Genomic DNA, 22,761 nt, shown 5'->3' on the forward strand with positions numbered 1-22,761 from the left:
AAACGATTCCTAGTAGCAATGGCTTTTCTCATACCTTAATATGAGCAAATTTTGTTTGCAGAAGGTTCAGCTTTCTTTGGAATTGTTTCCGTCTTTCATCATCAATAGTCTGCAGTAGGCTCTGCCCTTTCTGCAGCATCTCTTCCACATTTGCTTTCTCTTCATCCATCTAGAAAGACACAATTGTTCAGAAAGCACAGTACATGGAGGTACCACACACTTTAACATACTCTTGAGTACTTGCTCACAAGATCAGACCCTAAGCCTCAAGAACACAAACTGCACCCAGAACAAGAAAGTCTTCTCTGAAATTAGGATCTTATGTATTCAGTACAAAGCCAAAGTACGTACATAGTGCATTTGGTGTATAATGGGCTTGGAAGTTTCACCCAAGAAATAAGCAGAAGTTGAACTGTTGTCAGGTTTTTAAGGGAGTGAAAGTACTGAAGCAGAAAGCTTAAGAATTTTCAGTAGGTTCAAAATGATGAACAGAGCAGAGAAGAGGAAATGTGTCAAAGGACAAAGTTAAAAGCATAGATCACTAAAGCAGGCAAGGAGATCAAAGGATGTCTCATTAAGCAAAGACAAATAGCATTCATAAAAACTGTGTCAAACAGTTGATTTTACAAAAGGTTTGCATGCAGCCATAGGAAATTTTCTTACAAGGAGGAAAACCATCTATTTTTAACATAACAAGTAGTTAGGGCCTGCAATGCATTGCCAGAGGCCATGAAGGCCAAATTAATTTCATATTTGTAGAGAAGCTTGTTCAGTATCCAAAAGAAAGGAATTTCCCCAAATGTAGGGAAACAGAAGGGAAATGGGTCTAGTTGGATCGATCTTGAATAGACGTAATATGGTTACAATGGGCTAACTGGTCACCTATATGCCATGACCATTCACTGAGCATATACATACAAGAACTGGTAATACAACAAATGAAAACTATAGCTTGGCTCTCCAACATGCAGGCCTTAGTAGCAAATGCACTCAGGCTATCCTAGCTCACACATGCAAAATATTATAAGATCTGTCTGTAACTTCCTCCAATTTTCATTCAATTACCATTAAAATTTTTCCCATCCTCATATAGCATTAGCTTAGAGGGTGGCTGCCAAACAGCCTTCGAGTCGAAGACATAAACGGCGCACAGGGAAACTTCCCACAAATAAAGCAGAATTTATAGGCACATCCCAGAAGTGAAAACATTGAGCTAATCAACAATGCCAATATAGTCCACAAACTAAAGCAAATGTAACAGCTAATGATACAACTATACATACGAGAGAGACTGTTTCCGTATTTCCACTATGGCGAGCAAGCAGAGCAACAGCAGAAGGAGAAAGTGAGCAGAGGAACAAAAGTAGCTATGACCTCTAACAAAGTACTGCCATTGCTACTGTAGGGAAACAGTGAAAAATTGCAAATATAGTTTTGAAAGTATTCAAATTATAGTCCAAGCTGTAAATTGGATTTGTACTAGTTGAGAGATATATCAAATGCAAAGCCCATTAATCACAGTAATAGAGACATACAGCACAGAAACTGAAATTTCATCAATGTCCATACCAATCTTCCTGCCCACCTATCCATATTTGGACCATTTTGTTTTCTATGCCTTGATTATTCACACACCGAACTGCCTCTTAAACATAGTAATTATATCCGAACCCACCACCTCTTCAGACAACATCAACCACAGAAAAAAGTTCCAGTCAAACATTAAAACTCCTACTCTTCACCTTTCAACAACATGGTTTATTACCTTGAAGACACAAGAGACTGCAGTCGCTGGAATCTCAAGCAAACCCTGATACAAGGTTTCAACCCAAAACATCAACAATTCACTCAACCTCCACCCCCAAACAGATGTTGTACAACCTGTTGAGTTTCTCCAGCAGCCTATTTGTTATCTCTTAAGGGCAATAGGTACAGAGCTGCCTGATGCAATATGCATGAAAGATGCCAATACACTCAGCTTTGATGAGGTAATTCATAAGATTCACAACAGCTTACAACATACTCAGCAATATCTGATCAGTCTCCTGCCTAAACTCTCCCCAACACCAATCAAGAAAATCATTGAGGTATACTCCAATGCAAGAAAATTTGAAATATTCTGCCTGCCAAGAAGTTCCCAAATGAATTTCTTGAATGGTTCCAGATTGCCTGGTTTCCATTGTCGCACTAAATTTACAAATCTTCATCCTAAAACAAAACTGCAAGACTAAGCAGATGGGCATCAAGCCCAAATACAGACATTCACTAGACACCCACAGAAATACTTTCCAACCAAGTAGAGCATTGTGATACAGCTTGTACAGCCAAAACTTCGTAGAGACCAGGGTTTGATCCTGACCTCGGTACAGATCAGATGGAGCTTACACATTCTCCCTGTAATGGTGTCTTTCTTCCAAGTTATTCACTTTTCTCACAAATCCCAAAGATCTATGGAACTGCAAGTTAATTGGCCACTCTAACTAATCTCAAGTGTCAAAGAGTGGTAGAATTTTAGGGGGGGGGGGTGCAGGGAGCAGAGTCATGAGAAGAATTTGGGGAGAATAGAAGAATAGAAAGAGAATTAATAGTGTCAGTATAAATGAAGTTCTGTTGCTGGCGTTAACTTAGTGAATCGAAAACCGTGCTGTCTCACTCCATTAAACTATGATGAAAGATGATAGTTAAAAGAACTGGTGAATTAGTTATATTTTTCCATATCTTTAAGTGGCAAACCCCACTGGCATCCTGAGTGATGTTAGCTACATAATACCGAGCAGGACTTGTATTATGCTAGTCATAATTCACGACCTGCAACAGGAGATGGGCTTGCAACAAGGAGCATTAAGTATTCTGTGACAGTTGCTCCAACACAGAACAGTAAATATTTCATCACAGGCTGTTAACGTTATTATGTGAAGCTATTTGTAAAAATACTTGATAGACTGCATACCAAGATGACACTGCAAAATTAAGACAGTTTATTGCATTTTACCTTTTCATCATCACTGGGAATTTCTGCAAAGCACTCCAACTTTCTTTCCAAGTTGTTTATCTTGATTTGTAACTCAGATTCAAAGTGATCTAGATCAATGCTTGAATTTGCATCAGTCTTCATTCCTGACTGGAACCCATTTTCAAGGTTTGTAGCTGCTTGCATTGCTGCTTCCAGCTGCAATTACATTAACATAGTTTTCTATTCATTTTATGTTAAACTGTTTATTTGTTAATTATTGCAAACATACAAATTACGCTCAAAACTATGTTATTTGGCAGAGTTTGGTACTTGCAATGTTTGACACTGAACCAAAGAATGGACAGATGGCCTGAAACTGGACTAGGATTAAGGGAATATGACCAAGGAGAAAAGCCAAATTAAGTACTGGAAAGGTTAAAGGAATTGCTGATTTTAGAGCACTGGCAGCTTAATGCATAGCCACTGAAAAACAAAGCAATTAAAATAGGGATTATTGGCATAACTAATACAACACAATTTTCTCATATGATTGCTGGGCTGGGTGCAGGCCATCATGTTTAGGAGGCTATTACAGTTTTAGTCTCATTATTTGTGAAGCTGAATGCTTTTTACCATTAAAAACAGAAAACACTGTAGGAACTTAATATATCAAGCAACATCAATGTACAGAGAAAACAATTAATATTTCTGGTCAAAGACATTTTGTCAAAAACAAATTAATTAACACAAGATAAATACAATGGATTCTATTTAATTGGGCCATCAGTTAACTGGGACAGCCACATATTTGGGACACTGTTAGAAAATAAAAACTAAGAAAATAGCTGTGATTCCCTTCACTTATTTTAGATACTATGCCGCTTAACTAAGAGACTGTTGCTGAACAGTTCTTAATATCATCAGTCGCATGCACTGTGTGGCTGTTGGACACCACAATGTGATCTTAAATAATGTCAGTTCCACATGTTTGTGCTCAAAAAGCAGCAAGTTTTGTCAATGATAGTTTGCAAGTAATAAGCACTAAAACTATTCTGAACTGCTTTGCTCACTATCGTTTCAAGCATTCAGTCTTTGAGACGCCAGAAATTGCCAGGAGTGAAAATGAAACAATTTCACAAGTTAAGAGCAAAAAAGAACTTCAAAATATTGACAATCACATTGAATGTTACAAATGAAGACTTGGAGGATGCAAGCATTTAAAGGATTGTATGAAGACAGTCCATTATCTGCACTAGGTGCCTGTGCTGATTTTGTTCACTTACAATCAAAAGAACACAGCAGCGTACTCCGGATGAATTCCTCCACGGTTAACTACTCGGAACTAATACAGTTTTATTGTCCAATAGATGTATTGATGGTGTTCTAATTTATTCTGCATTTCATTCAAAGACATACCCTCTTACTCAGTTACAAAAGTAGGTTTTTTTTTTAATAGACCCTTTCAACTACTACATGAAACTCTGGCAAATTAGGACAGCCGTTTAATTGGGTCAAAATGTACTGATCCTGATGTGTCACAATTAAACAGAATCCATTGTATATTAATTTGAATTAATATTAATTTAATCTATTTATTTTTTTATATTCCTCACATTGAGAGATTTTTTCAATCTAAGCAAAGCAAGACAATTTCTCTCAATTTTATATTTAAATAATAACCTGGTACTGTAACATCTTTATACCGCACAAAAAATGTTTGAACTTCTCTTAAAGACCAAGAATAAACTTAACGAATGGCTTGAATATTAAGTGAAGTTATTTACACACTCTCCACATTCAGATGATCTGAAAATGCATGTCTAAAATGGAATTTCTATCTGGAAGCAAAACATTTTAAATATTTCACCATTTCAGCAAATGTTCAAAATTGGTTAACGTTTCAATCACATTTTCCAGTCTTACCCATAAGAAGTAAACAAATCTAGGCAAGTGTGAGCTGCACTCAACATAATCTAGCACAATAGCTCATACACTAGTCATGCTCCAACTTCCTCAGTTAGTCTCTTTTGTAAAATGACTAAAAATTTCAACCATTCATTTTGTTCCACTGATGCCTCCTGACCCACTGAGTTTCCCCAACAGTGCGTTTATTTTTTTCTCCAGATTACAGCATATGCTGCTTCTTGCGTTTCCATACGAGTAAAATCTCAGGCAAATTAGTTCCGGTCATAGACAACAGAAAAGTCAACAAAACTGTTTAAGAACAAGCAGAATTAGGAATCTTGGCCCTCAAAAATGTGAGCTGTTTCATTACTGCAATCTTGATCAGATGCATCTTTTCAAAAGCAAATTTCTTCAGGAGCCTATCAGAATATTCACCGGAATACTGCTCTTAATGGAAAAACTGTCGTTTTCATACCAGCTCACCTTGACTGATCTGATGTGCTGGGAAACCTTCTCCACATTACGATTTAGTTCAATGAGTTTTGGTTCCACCACTTCCCGGCACGAAGGGCCATTATCATTCATGAGTGAAATAGCTTGGTCACGAACATCATCAACTTGCAAGTTGATTCCATCCAGTTCAGACTGAAAACACTGCAAAGTAGTTCAATATTTCCTTTGTGCTGATCTTTGCAGAGTCCACATAAGTGTAAATAATTCACAATGTACAAAGCTTGCACAAAGTGTTCATTATTCACTGATGTAGTAATTATACAAGACAACTACAAAATTACATAGAATGATGTATTTAAATGCATTAGTTCTTACATAAAAAGTGTCATACTTTAATATAAGTTATGACACAATAGTTATCAGTATGAACTTTGATCTTTAAGACTGGACATGTTGTTGAGGGCTGTACATCATTCCACTTCCAAGGGAAATTAAGACTGAGGAATAGAGGTTTAAGAGCAGTGTATAAAATTTAACAGGGAACCATGATGTTCTCAAGCTTCTCCAATATTCTAATGAGCTGACAAGCAACTCCTTAGTTGTATATGGGCCATAAGTTAGCTAGTTTTCTGTTCCTCTTTTGACAGACACTGGAGAACAGGCAGCAAAGTAGAGCTCACCTGCAATCAAATCAGCAACAACAGTACAGGTCTGAGGCACATATAAAATAAACCCACTACTTTCGCAGTTCCTTTCCTTAGGATGTAGTAGTGCATTCCTCTTGCCATCTGGCTAAATCAAATGATGCAAAATAATCAATCCCTGATTTCTATCAAAATATTCGAGGTCATCACTATAAAATTTTGTTACTCTGGAATTAGTATTGAGGTGGTGTGTGAACCAGAACTGAGGCCTCAGTTTTTCATTGTTTATATAAAGTATTTGGATGCAATGACAATGTAAGTCTGCTGATGAATAAAAAGCTCTGTGGACAAAATGCGAGTAGCAGGGCGGCAGGGTAGCGTAGCACAACACTTCACAGTACCAGCGACCCAGGTTCAATTCCTGCTGCTGCCTGTAAAGAGTTTGTATGCTCTCTCTGACCGCGCGAGTTTCCTCCAGGTGCTCCAGTTTCTTCCCACAGTTCAAAGATGAACCGGTTGGTAGGTTAATTGGTAATTGTAAATTGTCCCATGATTAGGCTAGGATTAAATCGGAGGGCTGATGGGTGGCGTGGCTCAAAGGGCTGGGAGGGCCGAATCTGCAATTTATCTCAATAAATCAATCAATAAATAAATCAAGATGTAAAGGCGGCACAGAATCTACAGTAGACCAGAGATTCAACAATGGGGAAGTAAACAACAAAATTAAGCAAATATTGGGAGAAATATTTAAGGTCTTTTTTTACGTGGGTCATCTTAGCAGCAAATAAAAAGCATAAACAGTGAGATCCAAACATTCAGGGACAGCACAGATGGACAGTGTCCCATTGGCTTTATCTATTTGTCTATAATTTGGATGTAAGGAATACACCTATATGGAATAATGTTATAAATACTATTTATATTTGTTCAATCTCAGCTGTTGCAGAAAAACTTATGTTCATTTCTCTGGGTCAAGTAATCTTCCCTGGTTTCCTGAATCACTTTTGAAAATACTACCTTAATACTTGTTTCATTAGATCAGTATGTCTCTGTTCTTTGCTCTTTACTTATCCACTACAACATTTTCTATAGATACATATCTGAGTCAAGACTTTCAAGTAGCAAATTCCATTTTATGATAAAGCTGATAGGTCAGATTTTTTTTAACCTTAAGTAATTCATTCTTTTCAACATCTGTCTTCTTATCAATCTCATCGAGCAGAATTTCTGTTTGATACAGCCAGGTGCTTATGTGGGCAACTTTCCGATTGAAGTCTTCCATCTGATGCTGATGATCCTATAGGGAATGAAATGAAAAAAATTATCCAAGATTCTTGTCTGGAAATTCCATGCGCTTTTACAGAGATACAGTTGATCATAATAAAACTAAAATATGTCAACAATACATGTACTACCATCATTTAAGAAAAATGTGGCATTCGTCACCATGAAATTAACTTGCAGTACCCTAAGACAGCTCACACACATCACCACCCAGGACACAATGCACATGTGAACATGACGATATGAGAAATAAAAACCCTTTGTGCTATATGCTATTACACATCACCAATGGTGATCTTTATCATCACCCTTAGCACTGAGCAAAAATATCCTTTGTGAGAAAAAGGTTTTAAAATCAAAAACTTGTAAGTACCGAGTTTCATGCATCATTTACCCTAATTTTTGAATCGTAATCTCAGGGACATTTGATCAACACATGTTTGAGGCAATTCAAGCTCTTGCTAGAGATAACGTCCTTTATGTGACATTGCACCAATGACAGCATTATATCATTTTCAATACACAAGTTCAATAATCACTGAAAGCATGAAAGGGGAAATTTAATAACCACTTTATGGACAGCTATTAGAACATGAAATGCATTATCCACAAATAGTTACTCAGGCAGAAATTTTATCTAAAAGAGGGCCATTGAAGCTGGAGGTAACACAGCTGTCTCACAACTCCAGAGATACCAATTTGATGCTGACCTCCTGCACTTTCTCTGTGAAGTCTGTGCAATGTCTTCAGAACTACTTACTATAACAGTCTATTTGCTTTGTGTGCAAGGAGACCCAGTGTCTTATCACACCCCCACCCCCATCCCAATCGATCACCATTCAAATCATAAAGCCATCTATTTTCATAACCAAAGTACCTCGACAGAGCAAATTTTCCTCTCTGGCTTTGTGTTACAATTAGTTATCTCATCCAAATCACTGCAAGATATTGTGAACAACTGAGGACAAAGCACTAATGTCTGAGACACCCATGAAGTGCTTGTCTTTTGGTTCAACATCCATTCCTTGCTATTTGATTTCATGTCTGTCAACCAATTTGCAACCCCTACTTTATTACCCTCTATTCTTTAAATTCTGCATGCTAACCTTTTGGTGGTTCCTTAATGTTGATACAGCCCAGGGTGGTAAAGGGGAAAAAACTCCCACTACCTATTAAATGCTCCCAATGACGTGCACCTCAAATAGCTTCTGACAACCAAGTCCAGCTCCTGGCCTTCACGTGTGGCTTAGTTACTAAGCCCGGCTGAACTGTTTCTACTGACAGGAGAGGGGGCAAAGGCAGGCCACTGGCAACTTAAAACCAGTTGCTTCAGGCAGATGAGGCTTGTCAGCCATGGTTGGCAGATCATTTTGGAGAAGAAATCTCTTATCTCATACCCAATCATGGGGAAGGCACTGGGACTAAATCCCATGGGAAAAATCCAGAGCTGGAATTCCTAAGGCAGTTCGACATTGAGTTCAGTGTTGACTGGCAACTCCTGCGGTGCTGCTGGTACCAAACTGTTTCAGTCTGTGCCGTTCCTTTGGGTTCATCAGATGTGTGTGTGTGTGTGTGGGGGGGGGGGGGGGGGCGCTTGCTACATGGACAACAGCTGGCTCTCCATATCATACTGCCCAGGCTTACGCATCTAGACAGGTAGGACACAATATCCATGGTCAATTCTGAACAATGGAGGCCTCAGAACCTCTTAGTGGACTATAATGAAAGCCCTTAAGTCCAAATACACAACATTCATAGGTTTGCATTCACCCATCTGACTAGACATACCCTCAAAATTTTCAGCAGATTTGTTAAGCATGCCTTTCAGAAATACTTGCTGATTGTTCAATCTGATTAATGCTTTCCAAATGTTTTGTTATTACATTTTTTCTTAATAGAACAGACCATTTTCCCATCACTGATGTGAGACTTGGTGATCTGTAAATCCCTTTCTTTCCCTTCTTACTTTTTTAAACAGTCATACCACCTTCCAATATGTCAGAAGTTCCCAGAATCTAAAATCTTTTGGAAGATAACTATCAAAGCAGCAATCTCCAAGGCCAGTTACTCTATAAACTCTGGGAAATTAATCAGCTTCTAACCCCATTAATTTCCCTAGGTCCATTTTTCTAACAAAACTTATTTCCTTTAGTTCCTAATTTCTTTGGACCATTAATTCCTAAATAGATAAATCAGTTAATTATTGTCACATGTTCCAAAGTACAGTGTAAACCTCCTCTTGCATCCAGTTCATATAGATCAACTAGTTATACAGTGCATTGAGTTGGTACAACACAAAATAATAACGCAGTGCAGAATGAAGTATTACAATTACAGAGAAGTGCAGTGCAGATAGGCAAGATCATCATGAGATAGACTGTGAGGTCAAGAGTCCATTTTATTGTATTAGGGAACAGTTCCACAGACTTTAACAATACCACAGAAACTAGTGTGTACACTTTCAGGTTTTTGTGTTTTCTGCGCGATAGGAGAGAGGAGAAGAAAGGATGTCCAGGATAGATGCAGTCTTTGAACCACTCCCCTTTTTGGTCAATGACCAGCATTTTTTGCTTTGCTGGCATTGAGGGAAAGATTCCCATGATCCCATATCACTAGGCTCTCTATTTCTTTCCTATAATTCTTGACATCATTATGTGAGATACAGCCCACCACGCTGGCGTCACCTTCAAATTTGGAGATGGAATTGGAGCAGAACCTGGCTACACAGTTATGAGTGTACAGGGGAGCAGAGTACAAACCTGATAACATAGCATTACGGGAACCAGTGTTGAGTTCTGTGGAGGCAGAGGTGATGTCATCCGTCATCAATGGTTTGAGCTCATTGGTCAAGAGGTCAAGAATCCAGTTACAAAGGGAGGATCTGAATCCCAGGTCAAGGATTGTAAAAATGAGTTTGCATTGATTTATGATATTTAAGACCAAGCTGTGGTCAATAAGCAATAGTCTAACACAGGTGCCTTTACTGTCTAGATGCTCCAGAGATGAGTGTATGGTCAGGGAGATGGTATCTGCCGATGACCTGTTTAGGCTGCAGGTATATTACAATGTGTTGGGGGTTGTCTAGGAGGCTGGAGTTAATGCATGCAATGACCAGCCTCTTAAGCACTTCACAATGCTGCATTTCAGAGCTAACAGGCATTACCCTGTTTTTCTTAGGTAGTGGGATGATGGTGGTCTTCTGAAAGCAGGTTATAACCTTAGAGTGAATACAGAAGAGGTTAAAAATGTCTGCAATACACCCACCAGCTGACCTGCACAGGATTTAAGGAAATAGCCAGGGATACCAGCCAGACCTGATGCTTTCCTTCGGTTCACATTCCACAATGTGACAGTAAGTTCAAGTGCACTGGAGGGCGAGTATGTGCGTGTGCGTGTGTGATAGCATTCCTGTCCACTTTGGGATGGGATGCGCTGTTGTCATCATGGTTGCCTAACTGCAACTTGTAACCTGTTATAGCAAGTATGCCCTGCCACAACTGATGGCTGGTCAGGATCTCGATTTTGGACTGATGTTGTCTCTTGGCATCCTTCATAATTTCACAAGTCGATTTTTGTAAAGCTCATGGTCACCAGATAGAAACACTGCAGTCTAAGACTTCAATCGGGTGTGGATCTCTCAGTTTATCCACAACATCCAGTTTGGGAACCCCTGTTTGTCCTTTTGGTATACAGTCCTCAACACACTTGCTGATAAGTCCATGATGATGGTGGTGACATGTTCATCGAGGCTGTTTGCTGAGATTTCCTTTCTGAAAACTAAACTAAATTGTGCTCTATCTTCCTTAGTTTCCAATTGCAATTTCTTGTTTCTGACTTTGGGATATGCAAATATTAAACCTGAGAAAACCTGCAGATTCAAAGCAACAAACACACAATGCTGGAGGAACTCAGCAGGCCAGGCAGTGTTTATGGAAAAGAGTAAACAGTTGACATTTTGCTCCGAGATCCTTCCTCGGGACTCAAATGTTATACTAATGTTTTTCTCTTCACATAATTATAGAATCTTCAGCAGTTGGCTCTCATGTTCTACATAGAACATAGAAAATCTACAGCAGATTACAGGCTCTTCAGCTCACAATGTTGTGCCAACCATGAATCTGCCTAGAATTTCCCTAGCACATAGCCCTCTATTTTTCTAAGCTCCAGATATCTATCCAAGGGGCTCTTAAAAGACCCTATTATTTCCGCTTTCACCACTGTCACCAGCAATGTATTCCACATACCCACCACTCTGTGTGAAAAACTTGCCCGACAACCCCTTGGTACCTATTTCCAAACACCTTTAAACTATGCCCCTCATGTTAGCCACTTCACCCCCGGGAAAAAGCCTCTGGCTATCTACACGATCAATGCCCCTCATCATCCTGTTCACCTCTATCAGGTCACCTCTCATCCTCCATTGCTCCAAGGAGAAAAGGCCAAGTTCATTCATCCTTTGTACACCATGGTTCTTTAACCCTACCATTCACGTTTCTGCCCTGTATTTCCCTGGGAACATCTGCTCCTAAGTTCCTGCCTAATAGCATCCTATTTCCCCCTACCCCAATTAAATGTTTTCCCAAATTATCTGCTCCTATTCCCCTCCAGCGCTATGGTGAAGGAGACAGAGTTGTGGTCACTATCTCCAAAATGCTCTCCCACAGTGATCTGACACCTGACCAGGTTCATTTCCCAATATCAGATCATGTACAGCCTCTACTCTAGTTGGCCTATCTACATATTGTGTCAGGAACCCTTCCTGAACACACCTAACAAACTCCACCCCATCTAAACCCCTTGCGCTAAGGAGATGCCAATCAGTATTAGGGAAGTTAAAATCTCCCAGCACAACAACCCTATTATTATTGCACCGTTCCAGAATCTGCCTCCCTATCTGCTCCTCGATAACTTCCAAGTTTGTTCTCATACTCCAGCTTCCTTTGCTTAATTCTAGATAGCTCCTACACCTCAATTTAACACGATTTCCCTTTGGATCTAACACAATCTCTTATTTCTTTCATAAACCTTGATTGAACTATTTTTCCCGACTTAATTGTCTGCCAGAAAAAATGGATAATTACAATTCATGCATACACTCTATCTATTATCCAATGCCGATCTACCCATTAAGTAAACTAACTCATGCTACATGGCAAAATAACAAATTAGAGGAACAAAGTACTAAACTACCTTCTTGAGTTTTTTAAAGTTTGTCCTACTTATTTATCAGTCCAAAATACCACATTTTCATTTACATAGAGCAGGCAGCAACTCATTTCCAGGTTTGTACATTGCAATGAAAAGGACATTCTTCTGAGCAGCACAGAAGCAATTGCTGCTTAGCGTATTGCTCCAATGATCAGGTAACTATACAAAGTCTGGACATTCTCCTTGAGAGGAGGTGGATTTCCCCCACATACTCAGATTTCCTCTCAACATCTGACACATGGATTAGTTGGTTATCGATTCCAGTGTCGGAGGGCTGCAGGAGAATTGGAGATCGATAAGCTTGAGAAGGTGAGAATGACAAGACTGCAAGGTTATAAGCATGGGAGTGGGACTGATTGTAATGCTCTGCAGAGCCTGCGTAGACTCTTGAGCAGCCCAAAATGTCATAAGAAAATATGAGAAACATTTAAAATGATTACACAAAACACTATATGTGAGTCAGAATGAGTATTAAGACAACTATGTAAAGCAGCATAATTTACCAACCACAGTTGGGATAATGGATGCAATTGTCAGCATGTACACTATACGATATGATGAGATAAATCTATGATAGATTTAAAACACTTGGAATATTTGGAGTGAAAGCTCATGAACAATCCAACAATGGAGCTTTTCTCACTATGACAACAAACTTAAGACAGATTTAACAAAGGTTGACAAAATATTACTTCCACTGTTGAATCAACAGCAACGAGGCACTGATCATCGCTACAAAATGAGTGAAGAAGAATATTTTATCAGATATATTGTTAAAATGAGGGATGCTTTAGCACAAAACACCAAGCAGGTCAGGTGCTATATACAGCAATTTCAGTGAACTCAATGAAAGATAGAATAAATAATGAAAATCGGTATTACCAGGAAATGAGATTAAGTTAAGGAGCCAGCCTTGGCCTCATTTTTCTTTGATTACCCTTTACGTAAGGCAAATGCATTCATCTTAGTTAAATAAAAAGCAACTCATGAAAATTTAATTAATGCTGCAAAATTAAGGGTTTTGGCACTGGGTCCATAACTCAACATCTCATCAAGAGAAAAATTAGCAAGTAATTATAGTACAAAATCCATATATAAAAAAAGGAAACTACATTTCATTTGATGGAAGATGAACAGTTAGCTCCAGACCATTACTACATCACCAATTGCACTTCAAGTTTGCCATTGGCTATTATGTGTTTTGGGATGCCATGAGAGGTCTTCCTTTTCCCATAAATGATTACGGTCATTAGTTGTTAGTTCTCATGAAACTTGTTTACTTATTTATTATTTTTTTCTTTTTCTATGTTATGTATTGCATTGAACTGCTGCTGCTAAGTTAACAAATTTCACAACACAAGCCAGTGATAAATAAACCTAATTCTGATACTTTCAAGCTCTTCCAAATATCAATGAAGTCAGTGACTGAAGCAACAGCTCTGCCTTGTGGTGGTACTTGGTTATTGCAAGAAACAGATCCCCTTCTTGAATGTGCTTCAGCTCTGTCAAGCTATTGGAAATTGATGAATCTGGGATAGTCCTTAACAATGGAACTTAATGTATCCAGTAATAACACCTCACTTTCCAACAATCCAAGCTAGTATCGGAGCAGTATGTTGCGGCTTGTTTTGTTCCCTTTCAATAAGTTATAATATTACTTACCAATAGTCTGGCACTCCAACTCTGTGCTAGAGTGTGGACACTGTTCCAACTACTGTTCAGTGCACAAAGGTTATCCTCTAGAACTCCTTCACTGCCTTCGACCAGACATTGCAGGGCTGTACTACTCTCAGTGATACCACTGAGTTCATTTTTCTTTGCCTCCAAATCTTTCAGAACTAGCTGTTTTAATAAAAATACATACATTATTCATTCTTAATTAATTGGCTGCATAAAGCATGCATCTTTAAGAGAAACAGCATGTTAAGATATGATTAATACTAAGTATATTACATAGTAAAATGTAAATTAAACCTCATCACAAATCGGCCTACATCAATTCAACCATATCTTAAACTTTATATTTCGGTTATAAATGACCCCTTTCATGGGGACCCCGATCAAAGAATGATCCAGAAAATGAAGATATATGGGATATTAGTACATTAGACACAGAAACTGGCTCAACCAGGGAAGAAAGAGTAGTAGTGAAGGGCTGTTATTCTGAGTGAAGTTCTATGACCTGTGGTATTCCACACAAATGCTGGGACCTCTATATTACATAATTTGGACAGATTTGTCTATAATCTGATTAGGAAGTTTGCAGAAAACACTAAAAATTGATGGAGCTGTAGATAATGAGGAAGGTTGTCAAAGTATTCAGCAAGAAGTACTTAGCAAATGATAGATGGAGTTCAGAAGGTGCACTTCGGGAGGTCAATTGTAAAAGGGAAGCATACTGTAAATAGCAGACCCCGCGGGAAAAGCTATGATGTACAGAGTAATCTTCAATTTCAAGTCCATAACTCTCTGAAAAGTAGACAGGCTGGTAAAGGTGGTGTATGGCACACTTGCCTTCACTGGTCACGGTACAGGGTATAAAACTCAGGAAGCATGTTGCAGCAATGCAAATCTTTGGACAAGCCACATTTGGAGTATTGCAAGCAGTTCTGGTTGCTGCAGCCCAAGGAGGATGTGGGGGCCTTTAGAAGAGGTTACAGATGTAGTTCACCACTACGATGCCTGGATGAGAGGGCATTAACTATACAGAGATGTCGAACAAATTTAAGTTGTTAGATGCTGTTGCTTGAGGGTTAGATGCTGAAAAGCGATCTGATAGAAGTATATAAAATTATCAAAGGAAAAAATGGGATATTTCATCTCAAGTCACTTTCCCCTGGGTGGAAACATCAAACATCAGAGGGAACAGATTTAAGGTGAGAATGGGAAAGTTTAAAGAAGTTTTTTCTAATTTTTTCAAAATGTACAGAGTGGTAGATGTCTGGAATGAGACACCAAGGGAATTTATGGATGCAAATACTACAGCAACATTTCAGTGGCATGAGACGTGGACATGCCCAAAATAGAGGGATGCAGACTGTGTATGCACAGGCAGATGGGATAAGTTAAAACTGGCATTAATTTCAACACAGACATCATGGGTCAAGCATCTATTTCTGGTCTATATTCGATGAGGCTAATGAAATTAGGGAACAAAAGTACTCACTTTAATCCATTTGATTTCTGCATCTAAGTTATCAGACCTCACTTCTCCAGAAGATTTAAGGCTCACTTCACCTTCGGTTGAGCTCAGCCACTCTGACAGTGATTTGGTCTCATTCTTCCACTTGCGAGATAGTTGCAAGGCCTTTTCGAGGTCCTGCTTCCCTTCAGTGACCTGTAAGCCAATGGCAATGTGTGTGAAACACTGGACTAGTACCAAATTATTGTAATGGAATTAACTTACGAGTGGCTTCAATTTCTCAACAGGTACCCTCCTGATGAAGGGTTTCCGCCCAAAACGTCGTTATTACCTCCTCCCATAGATGCTGTCTGGCCTGCTGAGTTCTGCCAGCATTTTGTGTTTTTTAGGCTGTAAATTTTGTTCTTTCTTCCTTCATATCAGCACTTTCAAAGTTTAGTCACTCTGAAAAGTTGAATATTCTTAGTTTTGCACTTTTTTCCTTCAGGAACCAAGGATAGGTGAATGAGAATGAGGCAATTAATTAGCCATAATGAAGGCATCAGCATCTCCCAGGATCTATTCTGGGCCCAACATAATGATGCAATCATGAAGGCAGAAAACCATCAGCTATATTTCATTTAGAGTTTGAGATCTGGTATGGCACAAAAGGTTCTAATAAATTGTTACAGATGTACCAAGGAGAACAGTCAGACTTGTTGCATCAAGATCAAAAGCACAAGATTGAAAAAAAACTGCAGAAGTTTGAAGACTCAGCTCACTCCATCATGGGCAATGGCCCCCACATTATGAGGATATATTCAAAAGGCAAAGCCCCAAGGCAGTGGCAAGAATCACTTAGGGCCCTCACTATGCAGGATATACCCTTTTCTCATCACTACCATCAGGGATGAGATACAGGAGCCTGGAGAAGCACACTCAGTATTCTAGGAACAGCTTCTTCCCTTCTGTCAAGACATTCCTGAATGGTCCATGAACACTAATTCACTATTTTCTCCCTTTTTGCACTTTAAAAATCTACTTCTTATTGTAATTTACAGTAACTTTGTATGCATTGCACTATACTGCTGCCACAAAACAAATTTCATAACATATAAACCTGATTCTGGTTCTCTCACACCATGACAAAGACCCATGCTGGCTGACCTTTACAGAGATTTCTCTTTCCTTGGTACCTTTACGAGAGGTAACATTCCTGCCTCCATCCTATCATGCCCCACAAAAATGTCATCTTTCAATGAGATCAATTTATTTAAAAGCTTGTGTTCAAACTCTGATTTTTCAACAGAGCTGAAACCTTCCACCTCAGAATCAATAGGGTGAACTTTTGATGCACTCATTCCACTGCAAGTATTTTATTACCTAGGCAGACCAGCCAGATCTGTATATAATATTCCAAGAGGAAAGCATTCACATTGGAACACAAGTTAACTGCTTCTTTTCTGAAAGTAAACCTTACTAGTCATATAACCTTCCCATTCCAAATCAAGACCATTTTGAATCAAGGAGTAGAAAGCTACCAGGAATGGAAACAATTGCTATGATATTGGAAAAATGTTTACCTTATCCCTTCAGTTTTATCAAACATGTATTCAAGTGCACTACACAACTGTTTTTAAAAACATGTACTTTTAAAAACTAATAGCAGACAACTAAAAAAGCAGTAAAGAAAAAAACAGATGAAATATGAAGACAAACTAGACAATAATATAAAAGAGGATACCATACCAAAAGCTTTTTCAGATTTGTAAAGAGTAAAAGAGGCAGGAGGGGATATCAGACCACTGGAGAGGTATGGTTCAAAATCCATTTTATTATCAAAGTATATATACATTGTACAACCTTGAGATTCAATGAAACAAAGAAACTCAAAAATAAACCCCATATATATGAAAAAAGATTGTCTAACACCAAATGTCCATCAGAAAATAAAATAACCCACAAAGATTGTCAATCACCCAGTGTGCAATGAAAACAAAACACTATGCAAATAGTGTTTCTGAACTGAAGCCCACGAGAGAGTCCTATAGTTGAGTAAACATTGTGGATCAGCAATCTTAATCAGCCTTCTAAGCTATCTTAAAAGATAGTAATCGGGGACAAGAAATTGCGGACAAACTGAATGCTTTGTATCAGTCTTCACTGTGAAAGGCACTAGCAGCAGGCCAGAAATTCCAGCGTGTTGGACAGAACACAATGTAGTCACTGTTACTAAGGTTTGGGAAGCTGAAAGGTCTGAATGTAGATAAGACATGTGGACCAGATGGACTACCGCCCAGGGTTCTGAAGAGGCAACTGAAGAAGAGATTGTGGAGGCACTGGTAATTATTTTTCAAGGATCACTATATTCTAGAATTACAGAGGACAGAGAAAATAGCATACATCACTCCACACTTTAAGAAGAGAAGGAGGCAAAATACAGGAAATTAGAGGCCAGTTATACTGACTTTGAATTCCATTATTAGGTATGAAGGTTTGGAGTACTTAGAGGTTCACAATAAAATAGGCTGAAGTCAGCATGGCTTCTTCAAGAGGATATCTTGCCTAACAAACCTGTTGGACTTCTTCAAGAAAAAAAAACAGGCAGAACAGACAGTGGATATTGCCTATCTGGATTTTCAGAAGGCATTAAATAAGGTGCCACACATGAGGCTGCAAAACAAGATGAGAACTCATGGTATTACAGGAGACATAACTAGCATGGAGAGAAGAATGGCTGACTGGCAGAAGGCAGAGTGTGGAAATAAAGTGGGTCTTTTCTGCTTGGCTGCTAATGAACAGTGATGCTCCTCAGGGATTAGTGATGGGTCCACTACTTTTCACATTACATGTTAATGATATGGCTGATGGAATGGTTAGCTTTGTGATTAAATTTGTTAATAATACAAAGATAGGTGGAGAAACAGGTAGTAATTGTTGAGGAAGCAGGGAGTTTGCAGAAGGACTTGAACATTGGTCTCACTGAAACTTACCAAATATAGAAAGGCCTAGATAGAGTGAACTTGCAGAGGATGTTTCCATGAGTGTAAGAATCTAGGATCAGAGAGCATGGCCTCAGAATAGAAAAGTATCTCTTTAGAATAGAGATGAAGAGGAAGTTGTTCAGCAGAAGTTGGTGAGTCTGGGGAATACAGTGCCAAAGACAGCTGTAGAAGCTAAGCCATTGGGTTGATTAGCAAGGGCATCAAATATTATAGGAAGAAAGCACAGAATGGGACTGAGGGACAATAAATGAGCCACTGTCAATTAGTGGAGCAGACTCAATGTGGCAAATGGCCTAATTGTGCTTCTACTGAGTGTCTTGTGGTCATTTCATCAAGTGTTTAAATTTGAATAAACTCTTAACAAGTTTTTATACTAGTAAAAGCGAACATAACTGAAGCAGCAATGAACCATCTCAATCATTTTAATCAGTCATTTCACTGCATTACTTACCTGAGCACCCAAGTCATTATACATGAGCTTCAAGGCTGTGAGCTGCTGATCCATCTGCTTGGGGTTGTCCGTCTGCTGTTTCTGAACAATCTGCCTTCCTGTCTTTATCACTGTTTCCACTTCCAGCTTCACCTCACTCAGAGTTTTATACAGTTTCTAAAGAAACAGTGTTCAGAAAACCAACACAGCAATGAAACTTACTATCAGCACAACATGAATTGCATATTAAGTATACTTGGTTCTTGTTAATGGCATATGACCCCTTTGTAGTTGCCCATACTTATTGTCAAGAAAGATGGGAGGAAAAGTTCTGATTAAAACTGAATTCCAAACAACCCTTAATTTTATTTCTGTGATGATATAATTTTTTTCCCAAAATTAATCAGTTAAATTAAACCATGCTCCACTTTTAACATGAAAGGCATATAACAGAGTAGAGTCTTCCCCCCCCCCCCCCCCAGGGTAGAAATACCAAATACTTAAGGACTTGGATTTAAGATGAGTGAGAAAAGCTTAGTCATAATGCAAGGCAAATTTTTTTGATACAATGTGTGGCCAGATCCGAAACAGATAAACAAGCAACATTTAAGAGGTCTTTAGACAGGCAAAGAAAAAGACAGGGTGAAAAAAAAACATTAGCTTAAACTGCTATGATGGATGGCACAGACATCCTAGTCTGAAGGGCTTGTTCTCATGTGATACTGTTTCATATTCTATATGCTTAAGATTATTTCAACTATAAATAACTTCACTAAAATTATGACCTACATGTGTAGATAGCAATCAAAACCTAAATAATTAAAATGTTCAGTTAAACAGTTGTCATTAATCCTCATCTAATGTGATGTATACATGCACTTCTGATTTGCGATCATACATCTTCCAGATGTACATATTCAATGAAGTGCGCGCAGACCTAAAACATCACGTCGCGTAATTGACCGTAACATGAATGCAAATCAGGTACGATATACATGAACAAATATCCCAATGTGCTTGCCTACTGTTACACATGTACCTGCATTTCTGATAGAGCACAGGATTATCTGATCTAAACTTATGCATCTCCATAACAATTTCTGCCTTCTTTCCAATAAAGTATATTTATGACATAATACAATCAATAATGCAATTTTAATTATTATGAGCATATAGCTGCAAGAAAATGTTTGTGAACCATTTGAAACTACCTGGTTTTCTGTGTTAATTATTCATAATATGGGGTCATCGTTTCAAAAGGTGCAGAAAACAAGTTACTGCTGAAAGGAATTCTGCACCCATGACATCTGAACCTTTTCCAGCTGATTTGCTACTGTTTGTGCATTGTGAGCTATTAAGTTACCTTATAAGCAGTTTTATATTTATAACAGCAAAAAGAATCATTTAACAGTTACAAAGACCAAAAAGCTCGTTGTAAAATTAACTTTATTCCTTGCTGTCAAATCAACTAAAATTTGTAAAATTCCTAAAGAAAACATGCTCAGTCAGCTGTGTGTGCATGTGACTGTGTGCACGTCTGCATGTTTGTGTTCCAAGTTTTTACCCTGGAATCAGGCATCTGTTCCAGGTTCACGGTCTTCCACCCAAATGAGAGTGACAAGGACACCTTTTCAAACAGTTCAGATGGATGTGAAATCCCATGGCACTAACCAAGGGAGTCTGCAGCTCTCCTCTCTCTGGCAAAATATTTAAGCAATTATAAACATAAGAAAGTCTGCAGCTGCTGGAAATCCAAAGCAACACACACAAAATGCTGGAGGAACTCAGCAGGTCAGGCAGCATCTATGGAAATGAACAAACAGTCGATGTTTCGGGCCAAGATCTTTCTTCATGACTAGGAAGGAACAAGTAAAACCCCACTATAAAAAGGTGGGTAGAAAAAAAATAAAGGGTTGAAAAGAAAGGAATTTGATAGGAGAGGAGAGTGGACCTTAGGAGAAAGGGAAGAAGGGTGGGCACAGTGGGGGGGGGGGGGGGTGACAGGCAAGTGAGTTAAGACCATACGACATAGAAGCAGAATTAGGCCATCTGGCCCATCAAGTCTGCTCCGCCATTCAATCATAGCTGATCCTTTTTTCCTATCTCCTCCTCAATCCCAGTTCCTGGCCTTCTCCCCATAACCTTTGATGCCATGTCCAATCAAGAATTTATCAATCTCTGCCTTAAATGCACCCTACGACCTGGTCTCCACAGCTGCAATTTCCACAAATTCACCACACTTTGGCCTAAGAAATTTCTCCACATCTGTTTTGAAAGGGCGCCCCTCTATCCTGAGGTTTTGCCCTCTTGTCCTAGACTCTCCCACCATGGGAAACATTCTTTCCACATCTACTCTGTCCAGGCCTTTCAACATTCGAAAGGTTTCAATGAGATTCCCCCTCCCCCATCCTTCTGAATTCCAGTGAGTACAGACCCAGAGCCATCAAACATTCCTCATATGACAACCCTTTCATTCCTGGAATCATCCTTGTGAACTCCTCTGGACCCTCTCCAATGCCAACACATCTTTTCTCAGGTGAGGGGCCCCAAAACTGTTCACAATACTCAAGGTGAGGCCTCACCAGTGCCTTATACAATCTCAGTATCACATCCCTGTTAAGAGCTAAAAGGAATGGTAGTAGGGAATTGAACGGGTGGGGGGAGGGGGAGATTTTTTTTTAAACCAGGAGAAATCTATATTCATGCCATTTGGTTTGAGACTACCCAGACAAAATATAAGCTGTTGAGGATCCTCCACCCTGAGGATGGTCTCATCTTGACACCAGAGGAAGCCATGGTATGTCGGAACAGGAATAGGATTTGAATTAAAATGTTTGGCCACTGGGAAGTTCTGCTTCTGGCAGATGGAGCTGAGGTGCCCCAATTTACAATAGGTCTCAACAATGGAGAGCAGGCAGCACCAGATACAATAGACAACCCCAGCAGATTCCCAGCTGAAGTGTTGTCTCACCTGGAATGGCTGTTTGGGACCCTGAAGGTGAGGGAGATAATCTAGCAATTACAGCTTGTTGCAATTTGTTATGCATTATCTGGATGCACATTTCATTGCAAAGCCAGGATAATCCAAAAGTATCCAATTCATTGTGAAGCATGCAAGAGTCTCATTGTTTGAGCAAACAGAAAGTATTTTCAAAGCAGGATTACATGCCACCAGAAATTAACAGCTGAAAGATGATCTTCTCCACAACCACTCCTTCAACTTACTCCTTAACTAAGCTCATCTCCTAAATTCTCTTCTCTTTGGCTTTATCAAAATTCTGCTTCACTTTGTTAAAATGAAAATCATTATGTTAAAAAGTCATTTTATATAAATATAGCTTTTTAGCCTATTCACAGACTTGCCTTCGAATCTGAACGAATTTGCCATAGTTGTCATTGACTTCATCAAGATCCTGTGTAGATGTGTGTGAGAACATACCACATACACCTAAACCAAAAGTCATGGGTGAACCAGGAGATTCGTAGTCTGTTGAGGGCTATATCTGTGGCATTCAAGACTGGTGATCCGGAACAGTAGAAAAAGTCCAGGTATGATCTATGGAAGGCTATTTTAAGAATGAAAAATAAATTCCAACTGAAGTTACAGACGGAATTGGATGCACATCAGCTCTGGCAGGGTTCTCAGGCCATTACTTCCTATAAGGTGAAACCTAACATTATGATCTGCTGTGATACTTTGCTCCCAGATGAGCTCAATGCCTTTGATGCAGGCTTTGAAATGAAGAATAAAACTACAC

At 39.0% G+C, this 22,761-nt stretch overlaps 1 protein-coding gene across 5 annotated transcripts in view; it reads right to left on the minus strand.

Moving 5' to 3' along the window:
* Nucleotides 1-22,761, minus strand: part of LOC132402945 (utrophin-like) — a 477,671-nt gene that overhangs the window by 275,522 nt on the left and 179,388 nt on the right. For all 5 annotated transcript variants that reach the window (XM_059986085.1, XM_059986086.1, XM_059986083.1 and 2 more), the window contains 7 exons: nucleotides 19,025-19,180; nucleotides 15,614-15,784; nucleotides 14,110-14,289; nucleotides 7,124-7,252; nucleotides 5,342-5,512; nucleotides 2,993-3,169; nucleotides 35-169 (listed from right to left, as the gene is read on the minus strand). In XM_059986085.1, coding sequence (XP_059842068.1) covers nucleotides 35-169; nucleotides 2,993-3,169; nucleotides 5,342-5,512; nucleotides 7,124-7,252; nucleotides 14,110-14,289; nucleotides 15,614-15,784; nucleotides 19,025-19,180 — 1,119 coding nt within the window. The remainder of the gene's footprint in view (nucleotides 1-34; nucleotides 170-2,992; nucleotides 3,170-5,341; nucleotides 5,513-7,123; nucleotides 7,253-14,109; nucleotides 14,290-15,613; nucleotides 15,785-19,024; nucleotides 19,181-22,761) is intronic.

This window comes from Hypanus sabinus, chromosome 12 (genome assembly GCF_030144855.1).
Source record: "Hypanus sabinus isolate sHypSab1 chromosome 12, sHypSab1.hap1, whole genome shotgun sequence".
In the NCBI taxonomy this organism is placed as follows: domain Eukaryota; kingdom Metazoa; phylum Chordata; class Chondrichthyes; order Myliobatiformes; family Dasyatidae; genus Hypanus; species Hypanus sabinus.